Source organism: Carcharodon carcharias, chromosome 9, assembly GCF_017639515.1.
Source record: "Carcharodon carcharias isolate sCarCar2 chromosome 9, sCarCar2.pri, whole genome shotgun sequence".
NCBI lineage: Eukaryota > Metazoa > Chordata > Chondrichthyes > Lamniformes > Lamnidae > Carcharodon > Carcharodon carcharias.
This window is the reverse complement of record NC_054475.1, coordinates 139,726,165-139,746,840: the sequence shown is the minus strand read 5'-3', so window position 1 is coordinate 139,746,840 and position 20,676 is coordinate 139,726,165. Positions and strand designations below refer to the sequence as shown.

Genomic DNA, 20,676 nt, shown 5'->3' with positions numbered 1-20,676 from the left:
ACTGGTTATCAAGGGATAGTCAAAACCAAAGCTCTCAGTGGACCACAGTGTGGGTTTCAGACATAGACAATAAAATAGAAGAACCTATACAAAGATTTCTCAGCTGCCAGGCAACAATTATTGAACCCAGTACAGCACCACCCACCATGCAGGAACGATCTGGTCATCCACAGTAGAGTTTGTGCTGATTTTTGAGAAGTCCTTTCCATTAAGACATTATCTTTTAAGTACTGGTTGATGATTTATAGGACCAGGAATTTAAATAACCGCTATGTCACAATTTGACAAGATTTTGCAATGCACAGAATTCCAGAGGTGTTAAAGTCAGACAACTCTCTATTTCAGCATCCAAATTTCATCAGTTTGTAAAACACCAAAATAACTAATATTAAATTACCAATGCTGAAAGATTCATGAGAACAATCCAAAAGTGAATCCAAGATGCCCATTTGGACAGGGAACCTGGCTGCACCAAGTTTAGGCATTCTCTGTTACACCTGGACACAGTAGATGGGGAGTAATTGTTTCCACATTACATGAAGGACAAAATTGCTCTGGAAAGAGTGCAGAGGAGATTTACAAGAATGTTTCTGGGGCTTGAAAATTGCAGCCGTGAAGTGAGATTGGATGGGCTAGGGTTGTTTTCCTTGGAGACGGCTAAGGGGTGACCTAATTGAGGTGTACAAAATTATGTGGGGCCTAGATGGGGTAGGTTTCCCTTAGCAGAGGGGTCAATTACCAGGGGGCATAGAAGGATTAGAGGGGACAGGAGGAAAAGCTTTTTCACCCAGAGGGTGGTGGGCTTCTGGAATTCACTGCCTAAATTGGTGTTTAAGGCTCATTAAAAGGTACCTGCTTTGAGATTGCAATTGTGGCTGCAGCAGGTGGCAGATTTCATTGAGGATGTAAAGGAGAGACTTCTGACTCACTGTTCTTCACTGAGGTTCAGATAGGAGAATCGACCCCTGAAAACCTGGGCAAAAATAGCCTCTGCTGAGAGATCTTCACCCCCCTCCAGCTCCCTCACTCTTCAAGCAGCTTGCCCTGCTCTGTGTGACCTCTGTTTATTGTCCAAGCCATGCTGTATTCAAAGTGAGCTGCAAACTACTACACCCATGTTTAAGCGAATGTTGAGCTCCAAAATGGCAGCACTAAGGTTAAGCCAGCATCACACTCTAATTGACATCGCATTCTGCCTATAGTGCATACATCTGGTAGAAGCACTCTGAACGCCTGCATGTTTCTAAACCTTAGCTGTCTAGTGGAAATTTAAAGCAGAATCTAGGGTGGTCCTGCAGATCTAGCATAAGTATATATCTAAATTTCCCAGCTATCTAGTGGAAGCTGTACCCTGCACATCCACATTTTTTTGAAGCAAGCTAGAAATACACCTTTATCAAAATACACAGCCCTAAACCCCATTAATTACTAATACACCGCCACTTTGTGATAAAGTTTATCATGAGCTCAATAGAATATGGGTAACAAAGCCATTAGAGCACACCAATGAGTCAAGTGAACAAGCGAAAATAAGTCTTCACCCTAAAGGTCTTATTAATGTCAGAGAAAAATAATATTATCCAAAGTAGACCTTCGAAACAGTGATACTTTTAACATATGTGAAAATCTTTAACACACTCACTGCAAGCTATGGTGACTGGCAAGCCTAATTAGATGAAAATGAATTCAAGTTGTGCACATTTAATAGTCCTTTGGGCAGCTATATGCATACTCAAATGCCCTCTGAAATTATCTCAGGAAACTGTCCACCATTGATGACGTGGAAGGATTATGGATGATATTCTGTCTTGTGGAGAGAATAAGCAGAAAAATAAGCAAAAGTTGGTAAAACCTCTGTTTTGAACTTGATTCTGAATAAGTGCAAGTGCAAACTATGAGGAGTCACTTACAGACACAAAGGGCGGAGTTGTCCGAGAATTGCACTAAGTGCAGTAGCGGGCATGAAGAACAACAGTCTCCTCAGCCCTCACCATCTTGAGGCCACTTGCACAGAGCAACATATGCCCCCACACACACCCTGGGGTACCCTCCTTCCCCAGTACAGCCCTCATCCTGCAGCCTCTTCCCTTGCCTGAAGCCACTTCTCCCCCTTCCCCAAACAAGCCCTAGTCCTGCAGCCATTGAAAAGCTGCCCCCACCTTATGGCTGGTCTGGTAGGTAAAGGCCTGCCCATGAAACCCCCTATAAATGATGTGGTGCAGCCTGCGAAGCCTGGCACCGATGACCACTGGTGGTGCTGCCCAAAGCAAGGTAGGCAAACAAACCTCAAAATCCCAAGTGAAGAGCAGTTCGCCAGGTGCATGTCACTTATGTACAGTTGTGAAACATGTCAGCCTGATTCCCAGATGATCCAGCGTGGGAGGATGATTCCAGTAAGTAGGGCTTATTATGAGACGCTAAAGTATTGAAATTAAGTTCCCAAAGTGCAGCGGCAAGAAATGCGGCCCGCCAGGTGGAACAGATTATTGAAAACTGGTTTCACAACGGCATAAAGCCGATTTTTGGCCTCCTCACCACATTGTCTGCTCACACCGCCAAACACGCCCGCCACCAACAGGAGCGGAAAATTCCAACAACAGTCACAGTAGAAAAACTGAAAACAAATGAAGAAAAGGGGAAGAAATCAAACATGAAAATCTAGGCAACAGTAGCAAGCATATAAAGGTATCTTGGCAAGTCCCTGCATAATTCATCAGATGTTACAAAATGACTAAGAAAATCACTTGAGAAAAATGTAGAATGATAGTAGACTGATGAGCACAATGGGAGATTTGAAGAGTCATAACGTATAATAGTGGAAAACTCAGGCTGGAATTTTCCGGCCCTGTCACGGGCAGGACCCTCGGAGAGCGAGGCGGTGCCCCAGCCAGAAGTCCAGATGCAGTGGAACCAGAAGATCACGGCGGCGGGTGGAAGCGAAAAATCCTGCTGATAGAGATGAAATATCATGACATGACAACATTGATGAAGATTGATCTTGATGGTTTCAGTTCAGAAATGATGCTGTGTTTAGTGCAGAAGAAACAACACATATTGTGTAATAAGAACAGGAAAACACTGGAAATACTCAGCAGGCCAGACAGCAACTGTGGAGAGAAAAACAGAGTTAACGTTTCAAGTCTGTGGCAAGTGAAAGCAGGAATGGTGGGGGGTGAAGAATAAAAAGGAAGGTCTGTGATCGTGTGCAGGGCAGGAGAGTTAAATGATAAAAGGGTTCATGGTACAAAAGCTAAAGGGAGTGATCATAAGTAAGGTAAAAAAAAAAAGTATGTGTCTAGATGAGGTGTGAATGGCTGGATTACAACCATCCAAATGTAAAGTAAAGAAATAAAGCAAGAAAGGAGGAAAAAAAACAAAATGGAGGCAGAGGTTATGCTCTAAATTTGTTGAACTCAATGTTGAGTCCAGAAGGCTGTAGTGTGCTGAGTCAAAAGATGAGGCACTATTCCTTGGGCTTGCCTTGAGCTTCACTGGAACACTATAGCAGACCAAGGACAGAAAGGTCAGAGTGGGAACAAGGTGGAGAATTGAAATGACAAACAACAGGAAGCTCAGGGTCAAGCTTGTAGACTGAATGGAGGTGTTCCATAAAGCAGTCACCTTGTCTGTGTTTGGTCTCCCTAATATAGAGCAGGCTGCATTGTAAGCAGCAAATGCGTCATACTAAATTGAAAGAAGTACAGGTAAATTGTTGTTTCACATGGAAAGAGCTGAGAAAGGAGGAAGTAAAAAGACAGGTGTTGCATATCCTGTGTCTGCATGAAAAGGTGCCTTAGGAAAGGGAGACAGTGTTGGGGCATATCGTGTGCCTTGCATGAATTTACAGCAATCCAGTGCAGATACACCAAAGTGGAAAACATGTTTGAATTTTTTTTTTGTAGAGTGTTTTGGTCAGATTCTGTCTTCAATTCCACCTAAGCAGAAAGGAAAAATGAATGAGCATAGCAAACTTCAGCCAATAGCATAGATTTGGAATCTCATTGAATATCTCTGACCTGGATAGCTTCATGAAGGGACTGTTTTTTGCCCACTGTTTAACACTGGGTTGTTAATTCAAGAAATGTATTGATATCAATCCCAATTGCTTCTCACTTCACTTTGCCCCGCCTCAAAGAAAAGTTTTCCTGTGACTGACAGACTGGAACAATGGCTCCATTAAAATATAATATTGGTTACAAAAAGTTCCATCAATTTTTCTGGGGGAGAATGATCATAATTCTCAAGACAATGGTGGAAGAAAATGCTGCACCTAATTCCAATAAGGCAGCATAAAATATTACTTAAGTTGAAAGAGCACATACGCAGTAGAATACAATAAAGACATGGAGCTGTATGTACCAATAAGTCAAAACTACCTACCTAAAACTGATTGCATAGATGACACAATCTAACTAGGTAAGCAATATTGTGTCTCCTAATGGTGAAAGACTAAGTGATATGATAACAGAAACTGAGAAGATCAGTCATTACCATCATTGAAATGTCTGATCTTGGAAGGTTATTTAGAAATAAAGGGCAGAATTTTACGGTCCCGTCTTGGCAGGGGCGGGGCCATAAAATGCGGTGAGCCATTCAAGAGTCTGTTGACTTCGGTGGAACTGTAAAATCCTACCAGTGTAAAATTCCACCCAAAAAGTGAAATTTCTTCCTACATCAAAGCAGTATTTTGACTTCATGGTTGTTGCTGATCTGGCAGTATTCTTCAAAAAGTGCCTGCCAACCATCAAAACCTAGGTTGGTAGGACTATCAAAGTGAAAGCAATTCAAGGAATCAAATGTTCCACAAGGTTAGCAAGGGATGTCTTGTTTTGACCTAGTTCCTTGGTACAATGTGATTGCCAGTGTTGACACATACAAAAATAAAGACTGCAAAGAGCCAACAAAGACCCATATCATTCCAAGCAATCCATGACAGGAAGTTGAGACTGCTATACAAAGGGAAAGAAAAGGTGGTTTCACAACCTCAGGCCATCCTAAAGTACTTTATAGCCAGTGAAATATTTTTTGAAATGTGATCTCCATTGTAATCTAGGTAAACATGGCAGATAATTTGTGCACAGCAGGGACCCCACAAGCTACAGTAAGACAATTATGACCAAATAATTTGTATTTGGTGTTGGCAGGGGATGAATACTGTCCAGGAAACTAGGAAGAACTTCCCTGGTCATTTTCAAATGATTGCATGGGATATTTTATGCCTACCTGACAGGATTGATGAAGCCTGTTTTTTGTGAAGTACTTCCTCATAACTGCACTGAAGTAACAGCTTAAATTATGTGCTCAAGTCTCTGAAGTGAACCTTGAACTCATTTTGACTTTGAGATGAGAATGTTACCAGTGAGCCATGCACCAGTATTTTGACAGCACAAGCACGCAGGGAAGAGTAGAAGTGGACCTGGACTGGTATTTTCAGAAGACATGTTCAAGTCATATTTTGACAGTGAAATAGGCCTTGGCTGGGCAACAAGAGTTATTTTGGTGGAGTCCTGAGAGATTTTGTCAGGACTTGGGAAATGTTGAATGTATTTTAAAAGTTTATGTTGATACGTTTAAAAAGTTAATAGTTCACCATTGAACTCAATTTGGAGCTGGATAAGGCAACTGGTGAGTCATGACAGCACCGCCTAGTATCGAAGGCCTGAAATTATGGCACAACAGTTGAATGTTGATAAAAAAACCTTTTCTATTACAAAATAATGGCATAGGTTTTAGCCATTATTAAACGTTTACATGAAATTATGGTCCCATGACATTGGGCGTCATGGCAGGTGGGGGAGGACAATATGGCGAGAAGGCCAAAAATCGGCCTCACACCGTCGTGGAACCAGTTTGCGATCACCTACTCCATCCATCAGTGGCGGGCCATGTTTCTCACCGCCAGACGCCAGGAACCTAATTTCAATTCTTTAGCATCTCATTATAAGCCCTGCTCACCGGATTTATCCCCCCACGTTGAATCATCCGAGCATGTCAGAGTGATTGCACACAACATGTTTCACAACTGTACATAAGCGACATGCACCTGGCGAGCTGCCCTTCACTCGGGACTTCAAGGTTTATTTGCCTACCTTGCTTCAGTCAGCACTCGCGGTCATCAGCGCTAGGCTTCGCAGGCAGCACCACATCACTTTTAGGGGGGCTCACGGGCAGGTCTCTACCTACCAGGCCAGCTGTAAGGCAGGGATGGCTTTTCAATGGCTGCAGGGCAAGTGCTTGCTTGGGGAAGGGGGAGAAGTGGCCTCAGGCAAGGGAAGAGGCTGCAGGGTGATGGCTGTACTGGGGAAAGGTATTATCCCAGGGTGTGTGTGGTGGGGGGCACATGTCGATCTGTACAAGTGGCCTCAAGATGGTGAGGGTTGAGGAGGCAGTCTCCAGAGGAGTTGAGGCCAGATGGAGATGAGAGTGTGTGTGAGAGAGTGAGTGGTGATGTCCCTTGAGCTGGCAGTGAGTGAAATGCCAGTGAATGTGTGATGGTCTTGTGAGTATTTGAGTTTAGAGTGATGAGATGTTGCCTTATTCTGGTGGCACGGATGAGGTCATTCATCCATTCTCTGCACAGGATGGCTAAACTCTTCTGTGCAGCATTGGCACTGACCACCTCTGCCCCTGCCGCTGAAGTGGTGAGACTGATGGACCACCTGTGGCCAGAGCAGGGGTAGATATCACCATGGTGGGCATCCAGAAAGCGTCCCAGGGACGTGTCACTGAATCGGGGGGCTGCACTCTTCTTGGCTTTTGGGGCCATGTCTTCACTGGAGCAGTCCTAGGCTGCGAGCATTGAGAAGTGTGTGTAGCTGCAGTTTAAACTTAGAAACTAGGAGCAGGCCATTCAGCCCTTCAAGCCTGCTCTGCCATTCATTATGACCATGGCTGATCATCCAACTCAATAGCCTGCTCCCGCTTTCTCCCCATATTATTTGATCCCTTTTGCCCCAAGAGCTATATCTAACTCCTTCTTGAAAACATACACTGTTTTGACCTCAACTACTTTCTGTGGTAGCGAATTCCACAGGCTTACCACTCTCTGGGTGAAGAAATTTCTCCTCATCCCAGTCCTAAATGGTCTACCCCATATCCTCAGACTGTGACCCCCTGGTTCTGGACTCCCCCACCATTGGGAACATCTTTCCTGCATCTACCCTGTCCAGTCCCATTAGAATTTTATATGTTTCTATGAGATCCCCCCTCATTCTTCTGAACTCCAGCGAATATAATTGTAACCGACTCAATCTCTCCTCATATGTCAGCCCCGCCGTCCCAGAAATCAGTCTGGTAAACTTTCGCTGCACTCACTCTATAGCAAGAACATCCTCCCTCAGATAAATATGGCATCCTGCGTGAGGAAGCGGCAAGGTAACAGCGTGGTGGGCAAATTAGAGGCTGCCCACTAGCAAGTAGCATGTTTCCTGTAGGACAAAGCAGCCCACTTGATTGGCACCACGTCCACAAACATTCATTCCCTCCACCACAGTAGCAGCGTGTACCATTTGCAAGATGCACTGCAGAAACTTACCAAGGCTCCTTAGACAGCACCTTGCAAACCCATGACCACTACCATCTAGAAGGACAAGGGCAGCAGATAAATGGGAACACCACCACTTGGAAGTTCCCCTCCAAGTCACACACCATCCTGACTTGGAAATATTTCGCCGTTCCTTCACTGTCACTCGGTCAAAATCCTGGGACTCCCTTCCTGACAGCACTGTGGGTGTACCTACACCACATGGATTGCAGCAGTTCAAGAAGGCAGCTCACCACCACCTTCTCAATGGCAACTAGGGATAGGCAATAAATGCTGGCCCAGCCAGTGAATCCCACATTCCATGAATGAATAATTTTTTAAAAAGGCAACGCTTTATGCTGTCTGCGCATTGCTTTTTGCTCTGATACAATCACTTCCCATTCTCAGATGCTGATCCTTCCATTCCTCTCCACCCTACTTCCCAACCACCATATGCAACTTAAAAGTCAGCCAGATTGCTCTTTCCACCCACTAATGATCTCCTTCACAGAAAACACCCATGATCTCTCAGCCTGTGGCCATAGGCTCACACATCACCCATATCCACCTATGTCCTCCCACTGGAAAAGGCAGAAGAAAAGAAGTAGAAATAACTAGAAGAGAAAAGAAAGACGGAGAGAAACAAAAGATGTGAAATTGAGAAGCAGAAGCAGAGAGAATGTGAGAGAGTAAAACAAAACAACGGGAGCAGAGGAAGCAGCAGCACGAAGACAACAGAGTGATAAAGAGTAAATTCCAAATTGAACAATGCCATGAAGGGTCCATTAATGATAAAGATAAAGGATTTGTGCAGTGCTAATGTTTCACCTCTAGATGTGTGCATTTGATACATACTATATCATATACAGAACAGGCATTTAACTCATTCTTTCATTTCTTGTGAGCTTAAATTGGGCCCTTGTTCTTTCAACAGTGTAAAATAGAGAAATTTGTCTTGCTTTCTATACAGTCTAGGTTTTTATCTCAAACACTGTCCTATTGCCATATTACAGAATCAGCAGTTGCACAAAATAGTGTTGATTAAATTAATGCAAAACAGCTGACATGCATAATTTGATCTCCTACTTCAAAGAGCACGCTAATGAGGTGTGAAAAGGTGACAAGTGTACAGTTTTTCAATAAAAGTGGTGAGGAATAGTTAAATAGTTCAGGGATTTAATTCCTTCCACAGCAGGTAATATTGTAATCTCAGTACTATTAAACTAGGTACATGGGAGGATTTCTTTTATTTTCATATTTTCTTTATTTTGTTTTCTGTTTAGTTCCACTCCCTTGATCATTATTATTGCGTGCTCCATGATTCAACTGGGAGTGGACGATAATCTTAGGTATCGATGCCTTTGGGGGGTGGGGGCATCAATGCCACTTCGTGATCTCTAATGGTGAGGGTACACTTGTACAAAGCAGCTCTGATCCTACCAACTCTAGCTGCCAAGTATATCTTTAAGTAGCAGCTCAGCCCAGAATTGAAAAAGGTGACCGAGTAAAATGTCAATCTTTGAGTATTGATATTTGCAGAATGACTACCTGACTATTACACAAATTAGGTTTGCTGTGTTTTATATTGATAAAAACCATATTTTATTTATCCTATTCAGTTTACTGCTGCTTTGACCTATGATGGAATATTCGTCATAGCAGAAGCTTTTCGGTATCTGCGAAGGCAGCGAATTGATATCTCGAGGAGAGTAACTACTGGAGACTGTTTAGCCAATCCTGCAGTACCTTGGAGCCAAGGAATCGATATAGAACGTGCTCTGAAACAGGTATGGGGAAATCTCCTTCCAACTGATATAACAAGCCAACAGAAAGAATCAGATAGAGGTAGTTTGTATCTGCTAGCAATTAGTACATATTTAAATGGATTCTGTGATGTTTATTTTTTAATTGAAACATCTTTTAGTCCTGCATTAACTTTAACAACTCCCATTTAGAGAAATTAAATTCAAATTCAAAACTTAACTGATGTTTAAGCTTAATTCTTCTGAATAATTCACAGCTTGGATGCCTGATAAGTCTTATTATATCGAGATTTATTCCATTCAGAATTTTTTAAATTGATTAAATAATCTTTAATTATTTTCATGATTCTATTTATATATGTAGATTGAGCTGAAACTCGCTGGAAAACTGATGGTGTGTTAATGTTCCAAGCTGTTATTAATAGGAAATCAGTAAACAAGTTAAAGTGATTAAAAGATACGGAGTGAGTTGTGAGTCTCCAGAACTTGCTGGTTGATTTATACCACTACACAATTTGCTTTGCACAAACAACGTGCCTGATATTTTTAAGAATTTACTGGATTTCCATAGTAATTGCCCATTAAACTAGTAAACAGAAAGTTAAATCTGGTAATTAAGAGCAGAAGTACCTTTTTTAATTATGTTAATGCAATGCCAATCAATCTCTCTGGTCCAGAATGGGAGTGATTTGAAGTGCTCAACTGCATGTAGTTAATTGTTGTCACAGAAGCTAAAAATATCAACTTTGTAATTTTTACATAGTCTCTTAATTTTCTTTTCTGTCTCTTTTTACACTCTTATTCCAACCCTTCTTTTTTCTCTCTCTATTTCTCATTCTGTACATGATGTAACTCTCATTCACTTATTTAAAAGAGATCTTCATCCATCTGTCTCTAAATTGCAAGTATTGGCTGTCTGGCTTCATGCCTTCCCTGTGTCTGCATCCCACTATCGACAAATGTGTTTTCAATAGCCTAGGCCCAAAGATCTGAAACTCCCTTCCTAAGTTTCTCTGCCTTTCTACTTCTTCCTTAAGACTACCCTGAGACCCGAACTCTTTGACCAAGTTTTTGTTACCCCTCTTTCTATGTCCTTTTTTCTGGCTCACCATGCACTCTTAACTAATTTTCTCTTTTCAAGTACTTTGGGATGTGTTTCAACATTAAAGGTGCTATATAATTCATTCTTTTCTTCATCATTCCTGTTTCTTTCTCAATCCTTGAATCTCATTAAGAAGATATACTGTTAAGCCCACCATTAATTAAGGCCACAAATGTCAAGTTGCCCTTGCCACACCATTATCAGTTCACACTTTCAGCAAGTTACGGTGCAAAAAAATTTAAACCGAGACGTTATTGCAAGCTAGTTTCATCATTGAGGGAATAAAAGCAAAATGATGGGGATGCTGGAAATGTGAAATAAAAACAGAAAATGCTGGAAAAACTGAGCAGGCCTGGCTGTGTCTGTGTAGAGAGAAACAGTGTTAACGTTTTGAGTCCATATGACTTCTTCAAGGCTGAAGAAAAGTCATACAGACTTGAAACGTTAACTCGGTTTCTCTCTCCACAGATGCTGCCAGACCAGCTGAGTTTTTCCAGCATTTTGTTTAAATTCCATCATTGAGGGACTTCGGTAAAGTCCTTGACAGAGTTTAGAAGCAACTTTAAACTCTGTCCCAAATGAGATTATAGCCCCTTTTGCAATAATTATTTTGCTAATTTTCTCACTTGGTATCCTGAAAGCACTTATTCTGGGTTTACAAGTACCAGTCGCCATGTGGGACTTCATTCAAGTGACCACTCTTCAGGTAGCGATCCTTTGTAATAACTTCTGGATTTAACTGCTTCTGCTACCCTTGTCACACTAGATGTGTACTTACCAGCAAGGGTCACTGAATAGCAATTGTTGTTTTATGCCTCCAAGATGTGTGGAGACGATACACTTTGCAGAAGGGGTTTTATTCAATGCTTTAAAATGTCTGCTCTCATGCTTACATCAGATAGTCTCAGCCTCAGTTTATTTTCTCTTTCTCAGTTACTACACCCAGGCTTAAAAAAATCATACACAGGACAGAAAACAGATACCAGACAGTGAACAATTGAATACTACATCTTTTCCCCCTTGTAAAACAAAAGACCTTAGGCAGAATTTTACCAGTAGGGGAAATTAGAAAAGTTGGTCACAAACCGAGAAACTTTTAAAAAGGCTGCCGGCAGTGATATTACATTGCTGGCAGCCTTAACCAGCAGAGTGGGAGTTCCTCCCCTCAGTGGAGGTAAGTCCCGCCCTTGAGAGCTGCTGGCCAGACTTTGCCAGCAGCTCCTGCAGTTCCAGCAGCACCAGGACTCAGTCATGCAAGCAGTCCCACAAAGAAGATCGTTTGTGCCTGGACCCAGATAACCCTGACTTTTTGGTGGAGAAGGATCGGCCACCCACACTAGGGAGGTGTTAAGAGGGCTGCAGGGTGGATTTTGTAGGCCAGGCAGGGAGACATAAGGGAAGGGTGCCCCCATGGTGCACAGGGCACCCCCTACCCTTCCAAAGGATGTACCCCCCTTACGTCCTGCCCTTTCACCAACTTTGGTAAAAACACAGCCTTCGCACTCTCACATGCCTTCTACAGCCCACCGTATTATGGCAGTGCGAGCAGCTTGAGGTCCTTAATTGTCCATTAATTGGCCATGAGGCTCAATAGGCCTAAGGGTGGGTGAGCTAGTAGGCATCATACCCATCCCCCTTATAGAGGTCAGGTTGGCGATGGGCGGGAAGTCGATGGACTACCACCCATCATATTTTACATGTCCCCATCCCCCAAAAACACACCAGGCTGGGGGGTATAAAATCCAGCCCCTTATCTTAAACTAAACCATCCTAAACAACAAACATATATACATCGTCATTTCTTAAAATTCAGTTTGTCCATTTTCTCTAACTACGGAAATAATCTTTGAGATGTGAAGATGTTTGATAACCGTGCTGAGATCTACAAATTTGAGGTTTTGGTTCTACATGATCAACTTGATGAGCCGGATGATCAACATCACAGTTGCGCATTGGAAATGGAATTTATCCTCGTAATCACTGTCCTTGAACTATCCTGGTCTGCTTGCTATCAAGCATCTTGCGTTCTACTTGTTGTCATCCAACAGATAAATGTTGGTACTCAGCAACCACTTGATCTGCTTTGGTTCTAGTACAGATGATTCAAGTTTGTGGTTGCAATTTGGCTGTTTGATGTAAACCCAACCTCCAACTTCAAATTGTGGTTTCCTTGCGCTTGCTTGTTCAAGTACGCTTTTGCTTCACCTTACTACTTTGCGAGTTCTTCTGCTTTCCTCTGACATTTTCGTTGGATAGCAGTAATGACTTATGAATGGTCAGTGGCAGACGAAAGTTATGACCAGTCATAAGTTCGGTCAGTGTCTTTCCAGTCAGAGAGTGTGGAGTGGATCGATATGTGTGAAGTAGGTTATGAATGGACTGTTCAAATATTTTCCCCTTTGACATATCAGCTCTCAGATTGTACTTTATCACCCTGTTGAATTGTTCAATGCCACCATTTGATTGCAGGTTTTACCACAACATCAGATGGTGGTGAATTCTGTAGCTTTCTAGGAACTCCATGAATTGACTGGAAGCAGACTGCAGCCCATTGTCTGTAGTGATAGTCTCCAGCAAACCCCATTTTGTAAACAACTTGTCTAAATCGTCAATGACCAAAGTGGTGGTAGTGAAATTTGTTTTGCCAATTTCCAGCCATTTGCTTTGTAGATCACGAACAACAGGCAAAAAATGTTGATTGCTAGGGGCTGCTTGCACTTCTCTAAAAATATCTACTTGAATTGTTGCCATGGTTTTGTTGGCCATGGGCTCGGTTGTAGATGTGAGGGACATGGTTTAACAGATTTTTCACTGAGTACACATGCTACACAGTTTCTGATGAACCCTTCTATGTGGTGATCTATTGCAGGCCACCAGACTGCTTCACAGGATCATTGTTTCATCTTAACGATATCTGGATGTCCTTCACAGGCAAGATGCAATACACGTTGCTGTAGTGCTTTTGGGATAACTGCTCGAGTGCCAAGTGTGATAGAATTGTCATCAAACAATGCGAGTCCATTGCACATTCTGTAGCAGGGGAGCAGTTCTTCCTCTATTTCACGAGGCCCCTTTGTTTTTAGGTATGGGTTTACATTCTGCAGTATGCTTCCTGTCGCCAAATCTGTCTTCAACTCCTCTAGCATAGCAAGATTCGCAGTTGCGTGTGAAATCACGATGATCACATAGTCTTCAGTGTCACAAGTCACTTCACTATCACTATCGCTAACACCAAACAACTAAACAATTGAACACTACAGTGATCCGGACTGGGGACATTCCCAGCCTTGGCTCATAATGATGACATCAATTGTAGAACCTCACCTGATGTACATCAACTAAACAAACTGGTATAGTTTTAAACTGTTTTTGTCCAACTCAGATTTGTTGATGTTATGGCAGAAGTCAATAACCATTGCATTGCATGAAATTTAAGAAAGATAACATCTTTTACATTGAAGGAATAAATCTCCATACAGGTTTGCATGTTGTGCTGCTTGGATGGTGAGCTCCCCACTAGCAACTGCAAGATGAAGTCCTTAAGTGGGCATTAATTGCCCACTTAAGGGCCTCAACTGGTGGCAGGGCAGGATACTGTCCATAGGCCTTCCTACCATTGACTTAATCAGGGTGGAGGTGGGAATTCTCCCAACTGCCATACTCTTGCCTGATTGAATTACACCCGCACCACCAAATTTGCCACAGGGAAGGGCATTAATTTCCAACCAACTTTTAGGTCACAGTTATACTGCATGTGCCAGCCTGAGACTTGTGTTTTGGTGTGTAGCAGCCACATAAACTAGAGTTATACCATCATTCAGATTTCTTAAACTTTTTTTTACCAATTCCAAAGCCGATTATGGGTGAAAACAAAATACTGCGAATGCTGGAAATCTAAAATAAAAACAGAAAATGCTGGAAAAACTCAGGAGGTCTGGCAGCATCTGTGGAGAGAGAAACAGAGTTAATGTTTTGAGTCCGTATGACCCTTCTTCTCGTTATGGGTGCTAGGTTTCACAATTGCCATGAGGATGGAATCGTTGAAATTGAAAGTATTACCTAAGGATGAAAAGCTACTCAATATAAATGGTTAAAGAAGCACAAAAAATCAATTTTCGCTGGTTTATTCGATGTAATTCACCCAAAGTTGGCGAAATTGAGGATTTAGAGTTTCACTTAATTTTTTTTCTTATGGGAGGGCAAAATTGATTAATTTTTTTGAATAAGTTGCATTTTTTGTATTTTTTCACAGGATGTGGGCATCACTGGCTAGGCCAGCATTTGTTGCCCATCCCTAACTTCCCTCAAAGTTGATAGTGAGCTGCCTTCTTGAACCGCAGGAGTCCACATGGAGTAGGTACACCCACAGTGCTGTTAGGAAGGGAGTTACAGGTTTTTGACCCAGTGACAGTGAAGGAACGACGATATAGTTCCAAGTCAGGATGGTGTGTGGCTTGGAGGGGAACTTGCTGTTGGTGGTGTTCCCATGTATCTGCTGCCCTTGTCCTTCTAGGTAGTAGAGGTCATGGATTTGGAAGGTACTGTTGAAGGAGCCTTGGTGAGTTGCTGCAGTGCATCTTGTAGAGGCGACGCACTGCCACTATGCATCAGTAGTGGAGGGAGTCAATGTTTAAGTTTGTGGATGGGGTTCCAATCAAGTGGGCAGCTTTACCCTGAATGGTGTCAAGCCTCTTGAGTGTTGTTAGAGCTACACTCATCCAGGCAAGTGGAGATTATTCCATCACACTCCTGACTTGTGCCTTGTAGATGGTGGACAGGCTTTGAGGAGTCAAAAGGTGAGTTACTTGCCACAGGATTCCAAGCCTCTGACCTGCTCTTGTAGCCACAATATTTATATGGCTGATCCAGTTCAGTTCCTGGCCAATGGTAAACCCCAGGATGTTGATAAGGGATTCAGCGAGGGTAATGCTATTGAATGTCAAAGGGAAATGGTTAGATTCTCTCTTGTTGGAGATGGCCATTGCCTGCCACTTATGTGATGCAAATGATACTTTCCATTTATCAGTCCAAACATGAATGTTGTTCAGGTCTTGCTGCATATGGACGTGGACTGCTTTAGTATCTGAGGAGTCATGAAAGGTACAGAACATTGTACATCATCATTGAACATGTTCTGACCTTTTGATGTAAAGATGGATATTGATGAAGCAGCTGAGGATAGTTGGGCCTAGGACACTACCCTGAGAAACTCTGCAGCAGTGTCCTGGGACTAAGATGTCTGACCTCCAACAACTACAACCATATTCCTTTGTGCTAGGTAGACTCCAACGAGCCGAGGCTTTTCTCCTGGATTCCCATTGACTTCAGTTTTGCTAGATCTCCTTGATGCCACACTTGGTCAAATGCTGCCTTGATGTCAAGGGCAGTCACTCTCACCTCACCACTTGAGTTCAGCTCTTTTGTCCATGTTAGGACCAAGACTGTAACGACGTCAAGAGCTGAGTCTCCCTGGTAGAATCCAAACTGAGCATCAGTGAGCAGGCTTTTGCTGTATAAATGCCCCTTGATAGCACTGTCAATGACACCATCCATCACTTTAATGATGACCGAGAGTATACTGATGGGGTGGTAATTGGTCAGTTTGGATTTGTCCTGTTTTTTGTGGGTGGGACATACCTGACCAATTTTGGCATGCTGGGTAGAAGCCAATCTTGTAGCTGTACTGGAACAGCTTGATGAGGAGTGCGGCTAGTTCTGGAAACTCAAGGCTTCAGTACTAGTGCTGGAGTGTTGTCAGGGCCCATAGCCTTTGCAGTATCCAGTGCCTTCAACTGCTTCTTGACATCATGTGGAATGAATCAAATTGGCTGAAGACTGCCCAACTGTGTTGCTGGGAACCTCAGGAGGGGGCTGAGATGGATCATCCGCTCGGCACTTCTGGCTGAAGCTGATTGCAAATGCTTCAGCCTTGTCTTTTGCACTGATGCACTGGGCTTCCCCATCATTGAGGATGGGGATATTAGTGGACCCCCTCTTCCTGATAACTGTTTAATTGTCCACCAGCAATCATGAAAACACATGATAAGCATTTTTGTTTAATTATTCTTGATCTGAATGATACAAGCAAGACAGCATTTATTGCCGATCTCCAGTTACCTTCATAAGCTTCAGCTCATGCAAAGATTTGCTGCCCGTGCTAGCATTCAGATGATCCCAGTGCTGAAGGATAGAATACTAAAGCCAAGTGCTTATTCACCTATAAACTTTTATTCGAAGAGTATACAGCATACTGTGCCCCAACAGCTCTCTTTTGGCCTACTCCTATATACATGAACTCAGCTGAGTCCCCATCTGAATACAAATAACTGTCAACTGATATACAAGTAACAGCTTGGACCGTGATTTACACCAAGTCCTATTCATCTTTCAACCCCATGCTCGCTGACCTACGTTGGTTCCTAGTCCAGCAACACTTCAAATTTTATATAATCATCCTTGTGTTCAAGTCATTCCATGACCTTGTCCTTTCCTATCGCTGTAACTTCATTCAGTGCTACGTTACTTTGTGAACTCTGTGTTCCTCTAATTCTAGCTTCTTGTGCATCGCCAATTTTCTTCACCCATATATCTGTGCTTTCAGCTGTCTAGGCCCTAAGCTCTAGAAATTCCTTCCTAAATCTTTCTCATCTTTCTAACTCATTCCTCTTTTTAAACGCACCTTAAAACTGACCTCTTTGACTTTTTAGTCACCTGCCCTAATATCATCTTCTGTAGCTACGTAAAAATAAATTATCTGCTCACACTCCTTGAAAAATATTTAAAGGGGCTGAATAAAAGCAATTTGTTGCTGTTGTCCCTCGTTGCCTTGAGAAGATAGTTGCTGAACTTCTGTATTATGTGGAGGGGACTGATTTTACTTTAAAAGGCCTTTTCTCATTATTTACTTGCTTATATGTTTATTTGTAGCTTTATGAAATGCACAGAGAACACTTGAGCAACATATTAAGGCTTCTTAATTCCCTTTCTCATTTCTATTCTTTCCACTACCACTGCTGCCAGACTCACCTCTTCCTCTTGCTTGGTGTCTTTGTCCCTCATATAATCCCATAAACTAGCCAACAGGAAGGAAACATGGACCCAGCTTTTGACAACAATATTCCGGAAACAAAGGTACATTGGATCAGCAAGGATAACAAATCCTCTGACTTTCTCCGTATGGAGAAGTATTTAACCTCCAAGCACAGTCCCTCCCAGAGTGAGAGTAAGAGAACTGTAAGAGCAAACCTAAGTTATGTCACTCCATACCCTATTGTTTGGCTTTAGGAAGGCATGCATGATTTACCTAACTGAGTATAAATATATTTCAGTATCAAGGACAAATGATTAGAGAGAGACATAATCACCTACTGGTGAGGCCATTTTGAGACTCTCCTTCTGACGTTCCTCTACCCTGCATCGCCACAAACACTCAAGCTTCGTCTTCTACGCACTCAGATACTCAGCTATGCCAACAGAACACCACTGCTTCACAGGCCCATAATAAGGAATCACCAAATCTTTGGTTGTCTCCTCGGATCTTCTGGCTCCACCCAAGCCCACTTTGCCTTGAATATGCTTCCTGCAACATTCTCCCTTTAATTTGGAGCCTTTCCCTCTGCTCTTTGCTTTCACTTCCACTGAACAGTCCCTGTTCCTGATTCCTGTTCTTGTTCCTTGACTTAATGTTTTCCTGGGACTTTCTTTTGTCCTCACTCCCTGGTTTCTGGGACTTTCTTCTGTTCTTTAATGAAATCAGCTCTCTGCAGTTCCCTCTCCTATCTAGCTTCCTCAACCTGTGGTATCCATAGACTAACTGAACCCAAACTGCTTTCCTGGGTCTCTCTGTAAGCCTCCTGTTGCTAGGCAACAGCACAGTTTTTCCTACTTTGTTTTAAGATCCCGAAACCACTAACCCCCCTTGAAACACAGTTCTCCTCTTCAAGGGTCAGAAAACCTCATTAAAATGCAGGTACACAAACAAACGCACAGACTTGCATGCAATATTCTAAAGTGAAACAAAAGCCCAGGTTCCCCCTTTCTTAACACACACATACAAAATATAAGTTAAACTTATATTAAAGCTAAAGCTTAAATCTATAGCTTTTTCCTAACACCTACAAATACACATATAACTTACTTAAAACTATCCCTAGTTCCTAACACAGTTGATAGACTGGAGATGGGATTTCCACACCACAGGTATATGAAGTCCCGCTTTGGAGAACTGGCAGCTGATTCAAGGCTTGGGTAATGCCACTATTTGCAGTGGCCTCTGCTGATACTGCACTTGGGTGCTAAGGAAGCGAGCTTCACTGGATCTGTCGAAACGCTGAAGTGCTTGGGAGTTTCATCGGGTACCAGTTTTGAGAAGCCCTGGGAGGAGGGGAAGCTGGGGGTAATACCTTGAGGGTGCCCACTGAAGGGCTCAGTGGGTCAGTTAAGGAGAGACGCCCCTGCCTGCCCTGCCACAACCCCGCACAGGGAAACCTTACCGGGCTATCAGCTTAGCATGGGCCTCTCCCACTGCTGGCTAAATCCTGGCGATGGTGGGATGAGGCATTAAGTGAGCATTAATTGACGAACTGGTGGGTTAGCCGTCCACGCCATCCCCTCATAAAGTTGCAGCGGGGTAGGGGCAGGCAGGTAGGTGGCAGGCAGGCCACTTGCTGGATTTTACACACTCCCGTTTTCAAACCTGCTGGTGGGTGAGCATAAAATCCAGCCCCAAGAATCATTAAGAGTATTAATATTCATAGAGTGGTGCCTGTACCTAAGCCCTGGCAATGTTAGAACAGAAACAAGGAGAGGAAAACATTTGGTTGGCATGCTTGCAAACCTCTAATTGCTAATAACATCACTGCTCAGCAATGAAGCATGTGGACACATTAACACACCACATGGCCCACCACTGGCATTCATTTTTAACTCAATAAATACTAAGCCATCAATTTCTTATTTAAACACAGTTGCTTTAGCTCAACAATAAAACCAAGCCAAAGTAAATGTCATATGTTATATCTGAACCTTAAGCTTTTAAGCTGCAATAAACACAACCAATTATATGATTTGGATAATAAAGTTTAATAAAAATGAATGACTTTCTCAGCATTCTTCCAGAAGTATCTTTTCATCTTAAATTAAGAAAAAACTTTTAAGAAATATATTCTCATTTTTTTAAAAAATCTGATTCCACCAGACAACAGAAGGAAAAAAATAAAAGGAAGACTTGCACTTATCTACCAGCTTGCATGACCTCAGGACAACGCAAAGTGCTTTACAGCCAATGAAGTACTGCTGAATTGTAGTCACTATTGTAATGTAGGAAGCAGGTCAGCCAATTTGCACACAGTAAGCTCCCATAACAAACCAAGAGATGATGACCAGATAGTCTATTTTTGTGATGTTCATTGAAGGATAATTATTTAAATATTGGCCAGGCAAGAGGGATAACCCCCCACTACTCTTCTTCAAAATAGTTCCATGGGATATTTTATGCCCACCTTAAAGACCAGACCTGGTCTTGGCTTAACAATATATCCAAAAGGCTGTGCCTCCAACAGTGCAGCACTCCCTCAAGGCAGTACTGGTGTATTATTATTGAGTGTTAAGCTTAAGTCCTGGAGCAGGATTTGAACCCACAGCTTTCTGATTCAGGGACAAGAGCACTACCAAGCATGCTACTGCTGACATTAAAATGGTTAAAACTAACCTTATTGATAGCTAATGAGTTAGATAAAGAAAAAAATTAATATAACCCCAACAATAAGGCAATGTATCTGGGATCAGTGGTCGCAGAAGATGGAAGTATGGAAATGGAAATTAAGCAATGGATTAGCTCTGGTTGGAGTAATTGGAAGAAACGCAGTGGAATGTTATCACTGAAACTGAAAGGAAGAAACTACAAGACAGTTATGAGACCGGCCTCATTATATGGCGCAAAAACTTGGGCAACATCAAGAAGAGAGGATAAATGACTGGATACTAATGAGATGTTGATGCTGTGATGGATGTGTGGAGTGACAGGAAAGGACAATATCTGGAACAAGTGCAACAGGGAGTCAGTGAAGATTGTGGGTGCATCGAAGAAAGTAGCCAAAAAGAGATTGAATTGGTATAGTAACCTGTTGTGGAGAGGAACTGAGGTGAGGGGAGGTATGGAGATGGGACTGTCAGGAAGAAGGAGTGGAGGAAGGCCTAAGACCAGGTGGAAAGATGCAGTGGCAAGAGAATTAAATGCAGCGGGATTGAAAGAGAGATGGGTGACTGACCGGAGGAAATGGAGAAGGGTG

General features: G+C 42.6%; 1 protein-coding gene across 1 annotated transcript in view; it reads left to right on the top strand.

Moving 5' to 3' along the window:
- Window positions 1-20,676, top strand: part of gria3b (glutamate receptor, ionotropic, AMPA 3b) — a 502,427-nt gene that overhangs the window by 283,843 nt on the left and 197,908 nt on the right. The window contains exon 8 of the mRNA XM_041195164.1: window positions 9,142-9,309. Within this exon, the coding sequence (XP_041051098.1) occupies window positions 9,142-9,309 (168 nt within the window). The remainder of the gene's footprint in view (window positions 1-9,141; window positions 9,310-20,676) is intronic.